Source organism: Diceros bicornis, chromosome 1 (assembly GCF_020826845.1).
Source record: "Diceros bicornis minor isolate mBicDic1 chromosome 1, mDicBic1.mat.cur, whole genome shotgun sequence".
Classification (NCBI taxonomy): Eukaryota; Metazoa; Chordata; class Mammalia; order Perissodactyla; family Rhinocerotidae; genus Diceros; species Diceros bicornis.
The window spans coordinates 9513659-9531083 of NC_080740.1; the positions used below are offsets into that span (position 1 = coordinate 9513659).

At 44.6% G+C, this 17425-nt stretch overlaps 1 protein-coding gene across 1 annotated transcript in view; it reads left to right on the top strand.

Annotated features, from left to right (window-relative positions):
• Window positions 1-17425, top strand: part of RASGRF2 (Ras protein specific guanine nucleotide releasing factor 2) — a 214842-nt gene that overhangs the window by 178529 nt on the left and 18888 nt on the right. Inside the window, exon 19 of the mRNA XM_058523902.1 lies at window positions 11094-11206. Within this exon, the coding sequence (XP_058379885.1) occupies window positions 11094-11206 (113 nt within the window). The remainder of the gene's footprint in view (window positions 1-11093; window positions 11207-17425) is intronic.

A 17425-nucleotide genomic window follows, 5' to 3' on the forward strand; every position in this document is an offset into this window, starting at 1 on the left:
ATGAAGAACTCTTGAGTTTACATTTCAGTTTATATGCTTTGTTACATTTTATTGAAATACTACATACTTCATATAAAGGGCACTAAACTTATGTGTGTAGCTCGATGCCTTTTTACCTATGTACACACCTGTACAACTACCACCCTGGAACGTTTCTAGCACCTAAGAGGCCCCTCCCACTCCATGCCCCTCTTCCTTCCTGGGCATTGCCCAGTTTTCTATTAGGTTTAGTATTGTTCTTATTGATGTTATGTACTTTTTATATATTTAGGATGAAATCCTGTATCTGCTGATTACACTCATTTCCTCCAGTTTGTTCTTTTACTTTTAACATTGTATATGATACTTTCTACATACATACACCTTTTTCCCAATTATAAGAGGGTTTTATATATACTTTATCATATAAACATTCATACACACTCGCACAGACCCTATCGGTCTTGTTAAAATATACATCCTATAACACTTCCTGAACACAATTAACAAATAAATGTAGTTTGGGGTATAAGACAAGAATTAACAGCTCTCACAACCCCACTGTGTAGTCACTCATAGCAGCTGAGGTGAAAGTTTGTACACCTCCAAAAATCCCAGCAGGAGCTGAACTCAGGCCAGTCTGTCCATGGAGCGCAGATCTCAGAGCCGAGGGGCCTTCGGAATCCTGTTTGGAAAGCAGTGGGGCTCTGGTTAAGAGCATGGGCTTCAGGGTCAAAGTTACCTTGATTGAAATCCTGCCCCACCATTTATTAGCTGTGTGACTGAGCAAACTATTTAGCTCCTCCAGGCTTCCATTTCTTCCTCTCTCTAAGTAGGTAAAACCTATTACAGTAACCGAGATAGACAGATGCTCAGAACACTGTGGAGGGCTGCTCTTGGTAGAGCCCTGTGACGTGGTATCTAGTCTAAACCCTTGAGGCAGGCAAAATGTTATCACCCCTGTTTCACCAGTGAAGTGGTCAAGTCTCAGAGAGGTTCAGTCAGTGGTGTGCTGTGAGCTTTCTGTAATGGTGGAAATGTTCCACATCTGTAGTGTCCGGGACAGTAGCCTCTAGCCACAGGTGGCTAATTGAGCATTTGAAATGTAGCAAGCACGAGAAATTGAAGTTTTAATGTTATTTAATTTAATCTGATTTAAATAGCCACGTGTGACTAATGGCTGTAGTGTAACTGCCCAGTTCTAGACCACTCAAAAGTAGAGCAGCGGGCCAGACAGCTCTCGGACGTCAGCTCGGAATTCCTTCCCTCGTCCTGCAGTGCCCTTTTCCTCTGAAACAGGCCCTTGATGGGTGGTCTCCACTATGGCCCCAATAAGCCTGCTGAAGAGGGGCACACCTATATTGGGTTTATGTAGACAAAAGCGAAACCTTGATGTGACATTGGTGTGGGGGTTATAAATCTCAAAGAGAAGATGATGGCTTTTTCCAAGGAAGGGACTGTACCAATGACTGTACCATCCTTATGTTGGGGATTTGGGCCGCAGCCCCAGGTCGGCGGTACAGGGAATGTGCCCTGTTGACTCACTGAGGTGGGCAAATGGCTGCTGCTGTGAAGGCCCGTCCTTAGTGTGCTCAAAGGGCTCAGGGATCCGGGTGTCCTAAAATGAGAGTGCATGCAGCTCATCTCTTCTGTTTGTTATTTGGACAGATGTCAGGGGGCCCTTTTACATTTTTTGGCATTGCTTAGTAAAACACAAAATCCTGCGTCGAATTAGAGCACTAAGTTCAGATTTATTCTTTGTTCCAAATCTGAAACGGAGGTTGGGCCAGGACAAGCATGGTACAGACTCTTGATGTGTGTGGGAGAATGAAATGTGTAAGGAAGAGGCAGTTACTGAACAGGCAGCTCCCGTTGTCTCTACTGACAGCTCTCGGCCTGCTTCCAGCTTCATCCTGTGCTCGGGCTCAGCCCTTCCTTGTCTATACTCGCTCCTACCAGGCTGCCATGGGCGACTTGCCCGTCGGCTCTCACTGCCCAGTCTCTGCTCTCGAGCCGGAGATGATCTTTTCCACTTGCAAGGCAGTCTTCAGAGGATAGATGCCTGATCTTTGAGCAATTTGCAGAAGAAAGTCTGCCTCCCTGGGTGCTCCTTGTCCCCACGCCCCTGAAGATGCCCAGGACTTTACAAACCACCCTTCCCCAAGTTCTTACCCCAGCTGGATAAGGAGATTTCCCGAGTCCCCTTCCAGGGGCATGTGTCTCAGGTACAGAGCTAGGAGGAGGAAGCGTTGGCTTCCACAGAAATGATCTGGGAGCCAGCCTGAGCCTTGATGCTGTCTTAGATGTGGTATAAAAAGACCATGTGGGGCTCGTGGGTCTTTTATGGGCAACTTGAAAACCTAACCCCCCACTTAAAAGGCACTTTCCTCTGTGAGGATGTTTTCTGAATGATAGAGTCCAAATGTTTTTTAAAAATTATTTAGCAAACGCTGTATTACTTACTGTGTGTCAGGCACTGTTCTGAGCAGTTTTCAAATACTAAGTCGTTTACTCCTCACTCCAACCTTTTGAGGGAAGGAAGGCAGATATTGTTACTATCCCTGTTTTACAGATGGGGAGTTGAAGCCTAGAGAGATTAAATAGTTTGCCTGAGGTGACACAGATGGCAAGCGGCAGAACCAGCTTGCACACCCAGGCCGCTGGCTGCCCAGCTCGTGCCCTGAACCCCTAACTCACAGCCTCTCCATCTCGCCGGCCAACTTGGGATGCAGGCGGCTCAAAACGTACAATGTAAAAAGCCACTCCTGACTCAAAACAGTGAGAACATATATGTGGACACTGACAATGCTTCCTCTCGGTTTCTAAATCTTCCCCTAGATAGGTTACTTTTGTCCCAGAGTATTTTGTGTTGCTTAACCACAGGATCTGTATCTGCAAAGGCTGAGGTGGGGCGGAGCGCTGCCCGCTCCTGACAACCACTGCAGAGCCTCCCGCCTGCAGACAGCGATTAGCAGACCCCTGGGTCAGCCTCCACGGGGACCGGTCAGGAAACCCCTGCTGTTCTCGAGGCCCCGAGACGCCAGACATCCCACCTGACAGTGGATTAGGATGCTGCCCCACTGCTCAGGGGCCCCGAGCACAAGGAGGCTCCTGGGGCGGTCCCCTGCCAGTGCGTGCTGATGGGGATGCCGGGAACAAGAAGAGAGAATTTAGTCGCAATGGGAGATGTCGGCAGCTGTGAAATATTTCTTTTTAATGACAAATTAGTCGTCTACTGCTTCAGCTTTGCAAACGGTTCCACAAAATCACCAGACGGGAAGATCGTCCCTGGGCTGCACACTTTTCACGTGAGTCGCATCCTTATTAATCGGGGCACATGTGCTTCTGCTGTCCACACCACTTCCCAGGGACCTCTGCACATCTCAGCTGAGAAACCCCGAACGCCCACCAGGTACAGCCCAGGGTTTGTTCACAGACTCAGGTTTCCCAAGAAGGCAGCCAAAGTAAAATAGAGAATGCTCTATTTCATTCAGTGAGGCAGCTTAAGTTCCTTTCGGCTCTTCCTGATTTCCTGGACACACAGGCTGGTACTCATGCTCATCACTGTCGTATTTGATCCTGCTGTAGATATACATCTATTTTTTGACACTTGTCCTCTCCTCCCCTCAGAATAGACCCCTTGGGCATCACGTTGCACCTTAGTTGCTGGGTCAGAAAGGACTCATGTGAGGAGAGAGGTCTGGAAACCTGAATTCTAGTCTAGATTCCAGAGTCAGCTTGCTGTGTTCCTCATTTGTAGAATTGGCCAAATGATCTGTATGGGGTTCTTCTGCACAAACGAATTATTTGTCAAATTGCTCTAGAAAATATAAAGTGTAAGAAACTATCATCTGACAAGTATGAGTTTTTTTCTTTTTTGGGTATGATTTTTATTTTCTAACTCTTTTTCTCTGGTCCAGGCAAACGACCAAGTAAGAAGATCCCAGTTCCTTGAACTACTCACCAGAGTTTTTCTAATCTTTTAAACATCCCTCTTGTTATCCTTTCAATTCTCCTTAAGCTTTCCATGCTTGTCTTAAAAGAATACTTGGCGAGACATTTACAACAGGACTTATTTAAGTCAGTATGGAATAGAATTGAGTTTAAGAACCCAGTGTCTTAGATAGAACTTATTTTCAGTTTCCATTAGTTGCCCAGACAGAAATTTAGTTTTCCCCATAGAACTCATGGGCTTCTCTGACCTTTTGTGGATGAATTTCACTGACAGAGGGAACACTGAGAAGCATCTCGTGGGATTTATGCACGTGGATGGCTTCTGATCTCTGTTCTAAGAGTTTCTGATGAAAGTGCTGTGGACAGTCCTTATCTTTCCTAATTTGCATTCCCCACGCTCATAATCACTCCTGGGCCTTGGAAGCATTTCTGGAGACCAGGCCCACAGCCAAGTCCTCAGGCCCTTCCCTCCGTCACTTCAGAACTGCCTCTGGACTCCAAGGAGCCGGCTCAGCACTGGTCATTCAGGCCCTGAGCTGTTGTCTCACCTGTTGTCTTTTTCTTCGTGTTCCTCTCCTCCCCACTCTGTCCCAGATGCCACCAACCTACATCTCCTAACCTCTTTGCGTAAAGTTTCTCCTTGGATGCGTGTCCAAGGTTCTACTTCTTCCGCGTTCCTGACTCGCAGTGTCTTCTCCATGCGGAAAGGAAGGAGGTACAGTCTCCCTCTCAGCTTTCATTATCAGTCTTTTTCCCTCTGTGGATCAGGGCAGGCAGAACAAAGTACAACTTACAGACTGCTTTCTAGTATTTTCCTAAGGCTTATATTTGAGTTAAGCTCAAAGATAATTTTGTTGGCATGTGGCATTAATTAAGTACGAAAATTAGAAAATCAAGATTAAAACCAGGCCCTTCCAAACTTTTCTTTTTCCCTCCAATCTTTGTCATTGTCTTGAAAGCTAAAATCCGTATCAGTTAACTGCCTATCTAGAAACCAGTGGAAAACACAGCATCTGGAAAAATTCTTTTTTCTGATAAATGCTTTTTAAACTGACTGATTCTTGTGAAGCTTAGAGATGTAAGCTTGGGAACTCTCTGATGTCAAGCTTGTAGGGCAGTATTTAAAATTTTTACAAGCAAAGCTGTTCAGGTCTAGAGGCTGAATTTTAGCAAGTCATTCAAATGCAGTCATTTGTTAGAAAATGATCGAATAAATCATTTTCTGCATGGTTTTTTCCTTCTCACTGAGTTGGTGTCATTCATTGCCATTTGCCTCTTCCCAGTTATTTTTGTTCTAACATATCTTCCACATTTTGCATTGTGCCTTCTCCTAGTAGCCTCCCACTTCACATCTGCTAAACTAATTTCCCACACTGCCAGTTTAAGAACTAGGTAGCTTATTACCGCTTGTCTTAAAGTCTAGTACTCTCCCCATGAACTTCTGTCCATTCATTCAACAAATATTAGAGGGCCCACTGGGAGCCCCTGTACTTACCAAATGTGGGGTTTAATTAATTATATATATACAGAAGCTCCTACATGAGAGTCGGGTACACATTTCCTATATATTCTGTTCCTCTTTGAAGATTCTAGAACCTTATGAGTAATTCATAACTAGTAAGTGTTGCACACGTATTGGAAAGTTTAGAATTACTATGGTATGGCTTTGTAGGATTTCATTCCAGATTAATGCCCTTCCTTTTTTTTCCCATTGGGTTATTCTTTCTGTAGTGTGAACAAAGAGGCTTTTAAAATATTTTGTAGTTAGGTGATGAGAAGTGCTGGAAAACCTTGCCTTTCACTTCTCCAGTGAGAAACCTTGATTCCGAGTCCAGGATGCCCAGAGGTGGTGAGGAGGCAGGCAGACCAGGGGATGTGGCCCGCAGACGAGGCCGAGCAGGTGCTGTGCAGGGTCCCCCATGCCAGCTTTTAGCCAGCACATCCTCCCCTGGGATCGAGGTGCAGTATTCAAGTTCTGAATAAAGGTTCCCCTTCTCAAAAGAGCTGAAAACCACACTGGTTTGAGGCTTGTTATCTCTAGTTCATTAAAATGAGGATGCAGGGGAGGGTGTCCTAGACCTGTCAAGGTTGCTTTGCACAGATCTTGGGAGTCACTCAGCATCTTTGCCTCAGTTTCCCAGTTGACACAATAGTCCAGATCTAACCTAAATCTACACCACAATTTAAATTGAATTCTTCATCTTCTGCAGTCAAAGAAAACAGAAAACAGTAGCATGCTTTCATTTTCTTGAAAATCATTGTCAAACCCCAGGCTCTTATTTTTGAGCCTAATACATCCTAAGCCCCTTCTTTATGAGCCCTTTGTTCCAGGTTTTACAATTATTTATGTGGTTTTACTCCACTCTGCAGTATTTCCACTTTCCTTTTAAAAACTCTGGCCTTGGGTAGGCCCCATGGCTTAGCAGTTAAGTGCGCACGCTCCGCTGCTGGCGGCCCGGGTTCGGATCTCGGGCGCACACCAACGCACCGCTTCTCCAGCCATGCTGAGGCCACGTCCCACATACAGCAACTAGAAGGATGTGCAGCCATGACATACAACTATCTACTGGGGCTTTGGGGGAAAAAATAAATAAAATTAAAAAAAATAAAAATAAAAACTCTGGCCACTGTTAGGAATACACTGCACTGATTATCTGAGAAAATCACTCTCGTAATTCTCTTTACCCTCCAACTCTGTTTATTGAGTCAAATTTTCCCCATGTCCACCAGTTCCCTTGGCCATACGCAGTATATTACTAATTATTACCCTGCTCTCCTGAAAGAATGAATATAATTTCCAAGGTGCCTAAGCTGTCAACAGGGATTGGTTTTAAAGTGCTGGAGAATCTATTTATTGCCTCACAGATAATTTTTCTGTTGTGTGATCTAGTCTTATTAATACAAAACTGAGTCTCAAGATCTCTGTCTCAAGTGGTTGTTAGTATGGGTGGGAAACCGTTCCAGACTCAGCAGGGTAACCAGCTACTGTTTGCCATGTCTTTCAGCGCAGGCCACCAGCTCTAATTCATTGATAGCCACTTTTTCTGGAGAGGCTGTGTGGTGTCACAGTTAAAAACTCCGGCTTCAGCCAGCACTGCCAGGGTTCAAGTCCTGGGTCTGCCACCTGCTACCTGTGTGACTTTGGGCAAGATACTTATTAGATTCTCTGTGCCTTGACTTCCTCATATGTAAGGCCACTACCACGCTCTCACCTGCATTTCCATGCCTGGGTTTCCTTGGTTAACTTTTCCCTCATCCGCCCAAACGCCCAGTCTTCTGGTCACTGCTCTGCCTCCCCCAGAGCGTCATATATTCAGGTGCTCAGTAATTGTTGAAAGAATAAGAGCCTTGGTCTCCTTTTCAGAGATTGATATGTACAAGTTACATTTTCTGGCCTCTCCGCCTTTGAGAGCAGTGTGGTGTCTTTTTTTCTAATCTTCTGCCTCCTCATCCTTGCTTCATAAATTGGAAACAAAAACGAACTTAAGCTGTTGCTGTGATAACTGCAGTGAATGCCTCAGGGGCTCCTGGAGCCACGAGGTCCGCTCATCTGTAGCGTGAAGCGCTGAGAGAACCTCCGGCAGGCGGCTTCCCTGCTCAGGGCCCTGGTGGCTCTGCACCCGGCTGGCCAGGTCCAAGGGGAAAGGCGACGCCGACTCCCCAGTAGCCAGACGACTCAGCAGCGCCATCTTGTGGGCGCCCCCATTGCTGCCTCGGGAAGGAGCCGGTGTTCGACCACCCAGTATTCTCATTTCCCGTTTCAGGGCTTGGGGAAATGCAGCCAAAATTAGATTCTAGATAATTACAAAATGGCTGTCTTATTATTGTCAGACTCATTATGAATAATCTATCTCTGGATTTAAATAGGGCAAGTGCCTTTTAGCTGCTTCCAATTTCTTTTTATTGAGCGGTAGCTACTCTATTTTTAATAGGGACTTTTGAATGGCCAATTCTACATTTTACATGCATTGGTAAAGAAGAAAATTTTACATTCTAGGTGGTACATTGGAGGATTCAGATTGTTTTCGTCAGTTTTTGAGGAGTTGTTTTTTGCATAAATTAAAAAATAAATAAATAAACAAGGCAAAGTCTTGCTACTCAAAGTGTGATCAGCTCACCCAGGACTTCCTCAGGATAGTAGAATCTCGTCCCCATTCCAGACCTGCTGCAGCAGAATCAGCAGTGATTCCTGGGCACAGGACCATTTGAGAAGTGCAGGTGTAAAGGACTCTTTCCAGAGTCAGATGGAAGACCTGTGTTCTGGTCCCCGTGCTGCCACCTCCTTACACGTCTCGTCTCAGCCTGTGTGACCACATCCCTCAGCCTCAGTGGCCGGTCTGTGAAACAGGTTTATGGTTCCTGACTCATCTGCCGCTGGGTCGGCTGAGGAAGAACTGAAATCATAGACAGGAGGTCACTTTGAACATGGTAAAAACCTGTGCAAATGTAAGGGGAAATTATGAGTGAGAATTCTTGCATTTATACTCAGCCATCAGTAGAGAATCTGCTCTCTATTAGCTACATCATCAGCAGAGCGAATATTCCTCTGTAACCATGCATCTGGCTTCAAATTGTGTCGGGGCAGATTTCACCAAGTCTCCAAAGGTCTCTCCCAGGCTAGTCTTCCCAGAGCTCAGAATAATAAAATTGCATTCTGTTTTCCTTAACCTTTCGCACACCTTGCCTTCCAGGGGTCTCAGAAGCCTTCCTACTGTTGAGCCCAGGATGGGGCACAGTAGATGCTCAATGATGCTTGTTGATGAAACCACTAGTTAGCCCTCAGCAAGGTCCAAACACCAGCCTGATGTCCTTCACACTAATCCATTTGTAATAATCAGATTATTTGCATCATTAGAGTCTCAACGTAGCTACAGGAGGACTTGGTCGTCTTACTAATGAATATCAAATGTTCATTAAGGAAACAGACTCCTGGTGGCTGAGAAGCCCTTTGCTAGTGCACACAGGCTGAAGTAGTGAGCTGATTATCTATTTCCAGACATCATTCCTTGTACCTTGAAATGGGGGAGGCAGTGGAACAAAGGAAAACACAGCAGCAAGGTCTTACTCTCTTCTCTTTGTATACATTTTAAAAGAAAAATCAATAGCCAAGAAGCTGTTGGACAATAAGTAGGTGAAATTTTAGGAAAACATCTCCTCTGAAGGCCTAAGATTGATGAGAGACATTAACATCTGTGTGGCCCCCGGAGCCAGTGACTCCTGTTCCCTAAGAAATGGTGCTGATTGTCAAACAGTGGAAGTGAAATATTGAGGAAAATTTGTTACACAGTTCTCCACCCAACTGAGGAACAAAAATACTCAAATTAGGTTAGACTTTTGCATTGTCTATAATTTGTGAAATTATGGACCTTTCTGCCCCTAATTTACTAAGTATAGTAAAAGGTTGCTGTTTTCTTTTTATTGGATTCATTGCAATTAGTAATGTTCTCCCTAATCATTTAAAAGAATTTAGAATGTCAGTGCTTCAAAGTTACTTTCCTTAAAGTTAAAATGTAGTTGTAATAAGTAACTTCATATAGGAGGGAAAATAAACACTCCTGCCACACGTGTAAAGATAGAGTCTATGAGATCCTTGAAAGCAGCGCTCTGCAGCGTGCAGCTCAGCTCTGGACACCTGACAATCCTGGATGCTGCCCGCTGGGGTTTTATAAGAAGGCGTTTAAGTAAAAGAGTGCAAGAACCACAACTCTATCTTTTTGTTCTTTTTTTCAACTTTTTAACTTGAAAATTTTCAAATCAAGAGAAAAATTGCTAGAATAAAGCAAGTACACTGATAACACCTCTAGAATCACTAATCATTAAGATGTTTACCATATTTGTTCTCTCTCCCCACCCCCACCGAAGAACAAAGACCTGCTCTTACGGAGCCTCCGTAAAATGATCAAATTCAGGAAAATTTAACATTGATATAATGCTCTTAACTGGTACACAGTCCTGACTCAGTTTTTGCCAGTTGTCCCTTTAGAAAACGCATTGTTAATGCCCTTTATAGCATTTCCCCCTTGATCCCAGGTCTAATCCAAGTTCACATGTTGCCTTCAGCTGGGGTCCCTTTCGTGTCCTTTAAACTGGAACAGTTACTGAGTTTTTCTCTGCCTTTCATGACATCAACATTTTTGAAGAGTACAGTCCAGTGCTTCCTCACAATTACATCGGAATTATGCATTTTGGGCCAAAATACTAAGTGAGAGATGCTTCTTCACAGAGCACTGCATGAGTAGGCGCATGGTGTTGGTTGGTTCCATTATTGGTAATTGTGATCACTTGGTTAAGGAGGTTTCTGCCAGATTCTCCTTTTGTAATTAATAAATAATCTCTGGTTGGGGGGCGGAGTTAACTCTGACACTGTTAGTTCTATTCCCCATTAGATTTCATCTGCTGTTTTAGCATCCATTCATGATCCTTGCCTGAATCAGTTGTTACTACTTTGGTCAAAAATGGTGATTTTCTAACTCTCGTATTCCTTCGCATTTGTTAGTTGGAATTCCACTATAAAAAGTAGTTTTCTCTTCCGCCCTCTGTATGTATTTACTATTTATGTGTTTGTTCGCGAGCATCAGTAGGGATTTGCAGGTTCTTTTGATTCCGTTGGTTATTACCTGTTACTTTCATTATTCATGTTGATGCTCGTATTGTCCTGACTTTGCCTAGTGGGTGCCCCTTCAGTGTCCCTCCTCTGTTGGGCACAGCCCCTTCAGTGTGAGTGTCATTTAGTCTTTAACCTTGAGCGTGTCCGTATTGAACTTCTTCATTCAAGTCTCTGCCCAAATATCAGATTTTGTTCTTCCAACAAATCTTTTTTTGAAAGAACTATTGCTCTGCCTCAGTTACTGATCTCACTCACGGTCCAGCGGGAAACCGGACTATTCAATTGGCCCTTACAACAGAGTAGGTTATGATGGGGGCACCATGGGAGTACCAAGGCAAAGCTCTTTACCCCACCGGGTCAACTAAGGGAGGCTCGTGGGAGAAAGTGTGTGACCTCCTAGACCTGAAAGATGAATAGAAATAAATGTGGGGTGGAGGCACAGTGTTCCAGGTCGAGGGACGCATGTATCTATTTATCATGAGGAATGGTGTCGTGTGTCATGGAGCTAAACGCTTCAAAACTAAAATTTAAAAAGATCCATTTTATTTTATAGGATTTCGAACTCAACAACGAACTAAAGATGAACGTCCTAAATTTGCTAGAAGAAGTTTTGCGAGACCCAGACCTCCTTCCCCAAGAAAGGAAAGCCACAGCGAATATCCTGAGGTAAAGGCAATGGCAGGTGCCTCTGAAGCACATTGGGTGATCTGTGCTGTGTTCAAGGACAATAAGATCCTAGACAACCAGGGAGATACATCTTAGACTCCTGGGGGCAGCAGGGATTCTGGTCTCCCTGGTAAAGGGTTACCTATCGTCTTCTCTTTCCTGGGGGGGTATTGGGGTCTGCTGCCTCAGGAAGGGCTTTGGACTGGGTGACATTGTGTGAAGTGCAGTCACTCCTCTTCATGTGGGCAGTCAGTGGTTGGCTGGAGAACCAAAAGTGAAGGGGCAGAAGCCTTGAGGGTCCCCTCCTGCACGTCCAGCAGGCACTGCAGAGAGATGTGTTTCTCCTCACCTGGGTTCTAATCGTTCATCGTAAGCTCACGTTTATGGGTAGGGTGGTAGTGTTTCTGTGGGAGTCTGGTGCCCCTGGCTTGTGGAGGTGCCACCACAGAATAGTTGTGTGTTCTCTTTGGCTTGTTTCACTGATCCTAGACCAATTTTACTGTCAGCTTCTCAGCTTAGGATTTCCACATCATGTAGGTTGTATAAATTTGGACCCCACACATCTATGTGATAAAGGCTTAAAGTTTGGGTTTCTCACTAGAGACTTGTTTGTGTCTGTCCACCCAGCATCTTATAACTTTTTGAACTGAAGGGTGGATTTTTTCTAGTCCTCTCTATGAGGAGGGCAGCCATCAGGGCTTTGTGCAGACGTTTTAGTTACAGCTTTCCACCTCACTCATGGCCACGTGGTGGTCCCTGCTTGGGGTGGGAAGCCCAGCATCTACATGCTAGGGCCTGCTACTCCTTTACTATTCTGACTTCTGGTTCCCTCTTCATTTGCAACCTCTGGAAAGAATCCTTTCTTTCTTCTGAGCTTGGCAATATTGTTTCTTGTTTATCTAGAATGCTTGTGTGTGAAAAGGAGTCCATTTTAGTTCAGTCCACCATGTTTTTGGAAGTCCCTGCCTAACTCAGCAATGCCAGATTTGGGTCTGCAATGTTTTAGCATCTGGCCCATAAGTCATTCTTAGCCCCATTAGCTTAAGATCTCATAGCCAGCCCCTTCTTTGGTTTAGGAGCTCTTATGGGTTGAATTGCCCTCCCCCACCTCCCCCCCACACAAAAGTATGTTGAAGTTCTAGTCCCCAGTAACTCAAAATGTGACCTTATTTGGAAAAAAGACCATTGCAGGTGTAATTGGTTAAGATGAGGTCATACTGGGGTAGGGTGGCCCCCTAATCCAATACGATTGGTGTCTGTATAAGAAGATGGCCGTGTGGAGACAGAGACGCAGAGAGAATGCCATGTGAGGATGGCAGCAGAGATTGGAGTTATGCAGCCAAGCAATGCCAGCAATTGCAGGCAAACCCCCAAAATCTGGGAGAAGGCAAGGAAGGATTTCTTGACAGATTTCAGGGAGCACAGCCCTGCTGACACCTTGATTTTGGACTTCCAGGCTCCAGAACTCTAAGACAATCAACTTCTGTTGTTTTAAGACACCTAGTTTGTAGTACTTTGTTAAGGCCACCCTAGGAAACTGTTAAGGGCCTTCTTCACGTTTTCGCTTCTATGGAAACAGCTAAGTAAGCCAAGGGACTCTGTTACCATGTTTATTTTCAGATTTTAAAGTTGTAAATACATATTTCAGGTAAAACCTGGTTTCAGTGGATGCGTGGTTATGTCTGTGAGTGATTACTGTTCCTTTTCTCCTCATATAAACAATTTATTATGCTCTTTGTATTTAAAACACTGATATTTGAAAACTACATTCTAGAAGTGTGAGCTTCCAGAGACATTTGACTGCATAGCTGTCAGGGAAATGCGGGAAAGACTGTCAGGATTGGGGACGTGGAGCCCTCAGGCTGCCTTCCCCTCACAACACCCATGCCAGACATGACCCATCAATCCTGAGAGCTTTCCACCCGTGCCAAGAAGCACAGAACTCAGTTGACTGACACTACTGTTAAGTTGGCGCTTAAGATGATTCCTATTCACCATCCCAGGTCTTTATTGTTCATCAGGCTTAAGACGTGCAAATTCTCTTTGTTGGATAAATGACCTGCGAAATTAGAGGTGTGAGATGGATGATGGTAAGGAATAGACGTTTTAGTAGATGGCACAGCCTGGGAGTATAATACAGCGGAGTCTGACTCTAACTTCGCAGGATGGCGCAGGTTTAAATCTTGGCTCAGCCACTTCGCAGCTTCTTAAACTTGGTCAAGTTTCTTAACCAATCTGAACCTCAGCTTCTTCATTTATAAAATGGGGCTAATAATCCTATCTTCCTCATTGGGTTGTTGTGAAGACTGCATGATATAATATGTGTAAAGAGATCAACGCAATGCTGAAACATAATTAGCACTCATATTCCTGCCACAGTTGTTATTATTAGAAAACACGGACAGCAGCCCATGGGAAAAATAGTTTTGCCGTCCGGGCGATATGGCCCAAGGAAAACCAGGCTGGATCTTAGTCAACTCAACTTTCCTTAGGCTTCATCACCTTGTCTATACAAAAATAGAATACATTAAAAGCCAATTCAACACTGCACAAGGCTGTGAATACAATAAAAAATCATTCAAAGGTACAGTATAAATGGGTGAATTGTTTGGTATGTGAATTGTATCTCAATAAAGTTGTTACCAAAAAACCCCACAGTCATGACCCACTTACTGCTATTTTATAAAAGAAAAAGGAAGTCAAAAACAAAACAGGGCCGGCCCTGTGGCTTGGTGGTTAAGTTCGCGCACTGCAATGCTGGTGGCCCGGGTTCGGATCCCGGGTGCGCATCGAGGCACCACTTCTCCGTCCATCCTGAGGCTGAGTCCCACATACAGCAACTAGAAGGATGTGCAGCTATGACATACAACTATCTACTGGGGCTTTGGGGGGAAAAAATAAAATAAATAAAAAAAAAACAAAACAAAAAAGCAATTTCATTGATGGAGTGTCCCTAGCTGCCCACCCAAAATTCTAGTCCCTTGCAAAGTCTTCACAAAGTATTCTAAGAGTCCCAAGAAATGTGTGCTCAGGAACAAACCTGATCACCGCCTCAGCATCTGTATTCAAGTTCATGGCCCCCAGGCCACTCGAGGGAGAGACCCTGTCAGTGCCAACTGTGAATGCCTCTGTTTCTATTGAGAATGCTGCCTGACAGTCTTCTGAAGCCACCATTTCCTGATCAAAAAGCTGAAAAGGAGGCCACTTGCCCCACCCCTGTGCTGCCTGGGCCCCAGAGCAGCCTCGTGCAGTCAGGGTCTCAGTCTCTTGTGAAATCAGTGCCTTTGGCTCCTTGTTCCACACCTTTCACTATCATTCAAAATCCACCCAAGGAGCCAAGCAGAGAATAGATGTTACAATACCCCATCCATTCTCCCACCTCTGACCATCTTTCTTCCCATGAAGCCAAAATAAAACAAAAGTCTTTGTTTAGCCCTGAGCATATCAACCGAAGCAGACAGATACCAGCGGAGTCATCAGCCTATTAGTGGAGCAGACAGCCAGACCCTGAGTCCCAGTTTGGGTCACCTGGGTCTCTGGGACACTAACTTATCTTCCCAACAAGCCAATAAATAGATTTGTGCAAAAAAATCCAGATGCAAGAAAGCTCCTGATCCTTGATTGAATTTCCCTTGCCAAATAATTCACTCCACCTGTGCTATGCGTAAGGCGTCCCTGCCCTGTCACATAAGATTGTGATTTCAGGAGGAATAAAAGATACGTTAAATTCTTAGGGTCTTTGATAACTTGCCGTATCAGATATTTATGTTTATACGTATGAAATTTATATATTTAAATGTTTTAAAATCATATCAGAATGACTAAAAAGTAGAGTAGGAAGTAAGACCTAGATGTAACCTTCAACTGAAGGAATGCCATCCTTCATGAAATCCTTCTGTGAAAAAAAACATCATGGAGTATACAAGAAAGAAACAGAAATCAAAAGGATTATTTAACAACTCTGAAAATTATAAAGATTTTCTTGTTAGTTCATTCCTTAATTTGGAAACAAACAGTGAATTATTTCCAGGCAAGGCCAGGAGACTTTAGTGTTAAAGGTTTCCATGCACTTACGGACATCTGTCTTTGTTTAATGTACTAGAGCATAGGTAGCAATGGGTTCAGAAGAGCCTGGAGGGAAGGAAAGCCAGCCTTGAGAAAGGGTAGGAAGGAGGAGATGGTCCGGCAGGTCCCAGAAGGTGAAGCAGCAGGAGACTAAACTATTCCCAAAGTCCGCTGAGTTGGAGGAGCAGGGTCTGAGGCGGGCCACGCCACGGGCTCCAGCCAGCCAGGGGCAGTGGTGAGCAAGCAGCCCGGGGAGCATAGGCCAAGCCAAGGACAGAGGCTGGTTGCTCTTGGCTCTGTTTTTAAGACTGCCTGATTTCTACAATTGAAGGAGGAAGTTCCCAGTCATAAAACTTGGATAATCTCATTTCCTCTTAAGTTTATCTGGTGTTTCTTTATAAATGCACAGTTATTAAACCGATCCTACTGACTGATAGTTGTTGGGGAGACCCAGGACCCTGGAGTGTTCATCAAAGCTCTAAGTCAGAAGACGGGAAGGAAATCCTTCCTGTATTGGAACTGGACCAGAGGTAGAGGGAGGGGCCTTCACATCAGAAGGGGAACATTCTGAACATTCCTCCCAGTGAATACAAGTTACTGCTGTGAGAGATAAAAGCATACCATATTGTAGTTAAATGTAGCCCTGACATTAGAGATTTATATGTATTCGAGTCATACAATAGTGAGATGTAAACGTGAAACACGTATTTAAACGTATATTACATTAATACAGCAAAGGGAAAGCTTTCTATGATGAACCTGCCTCCACAGTTGCACAGGGTTACTTGGTGATGAATAAGCTTAACTGACATAGGTAGTTTGTTGCCCTGTTTGTGAACAAAACCCTCTGCTCAAGACTTTTATATTTCTAAAATACCACCCCGCCAACATTGTCTAACTAGGTGGCTTCTGAATCTATGCTGCATAGAGTCTTTTGTGGAAACTAATGCCACAAAATGAAAAGAAACAGTGGTTGACTTCTTGGATGGTCAACTGGAATGAGCTCAGGTCATGAAAAGGCCACCCCCAAACATCAGAAAGCCCCAGGCAGCATCAACACGGCTCTTGTGAAGAGAGAAAATGCTAGATAACAGGACCGGAGTGTGTCTTGGAACATTGGGTAAAATCATTGAGGAGAGGAACATTTGAGAGAAGCAAACTAACTTCTTGACCATTTCTTTCCAAGGGAAGAATATTGCCCAGCCTCATAAAAAAGATCTTTTCCACGGGTACACAGAGTTATGTGGCCACCGACCTCTCTCCAGGAACCTAGACTACAGTGGAAAGAATGACACACACTTTGGGAAAGAGTCACCTTTATCCCCTGTGTGTAATCCTTAGGTGTGATTTAACAGTCTTTGGGGAAAGAGTCGTGGGGTTTTTTTTTTTTGCCTTAATCCCTCCTTTACCATATGGTAACTACTTCTTTCTTCCTCCAGTAGACAGGCTACATGGTTAAGGACTGTACAGATATTTTAATACTTTTAATACGTGATTGTGCTTTCATTTGGGAAAACTTAAAAAGCTTGGCCCAGATGGCAAGTTATATAATCAGTGTAATTCTCCTGGACTCTGAACTTCTGTGGGACGTGAAGTATCGCTCCCACTCGGAAACCAGCACCCACTTCAGCATTAATTAACTTCTGTGTTATTCATTCATTCACTCCTCACTTATCAAAAAAACTATTTATTGAGAGCTGAAGAACACCGTGGGTGGGGATACAGGACCACGTGTGTCTCAGGCAAGTCCATCAGGGAAGCAAGGGGGGCGGTTTACGTGCTGGCTTCTGCCTCACAATTTTCAAATTCTTGCCACCTAGGAGCTTCTGTGAGCTTCCGGTCTACTTATGCGCAGGGTGGGGGTGGCTCTGCATCTGCTGCTTCAGCGTCAGCGGGGAAGGGCCAAGTTAGGAGCGAGAGGAGCGTGGATGGGACACTCATCCTATTTGTTTTTTGTGTGTGTGTGTGAGGAAGATCGGCCCTGAGCTAACATCTGCCAATCCTCCTCTTTTTTCTGAGGAAGACTGGCCCTGGGCTAACATCCACGCCCACCTTCCTCCACTTTATATGGGACGCCCGCCACAGCATGGCCTGACAAGCAGTGCGTCGGTGCGTGCCTGGATCCGAACCAGTGAACCCCAGGCCGCCGCAGCG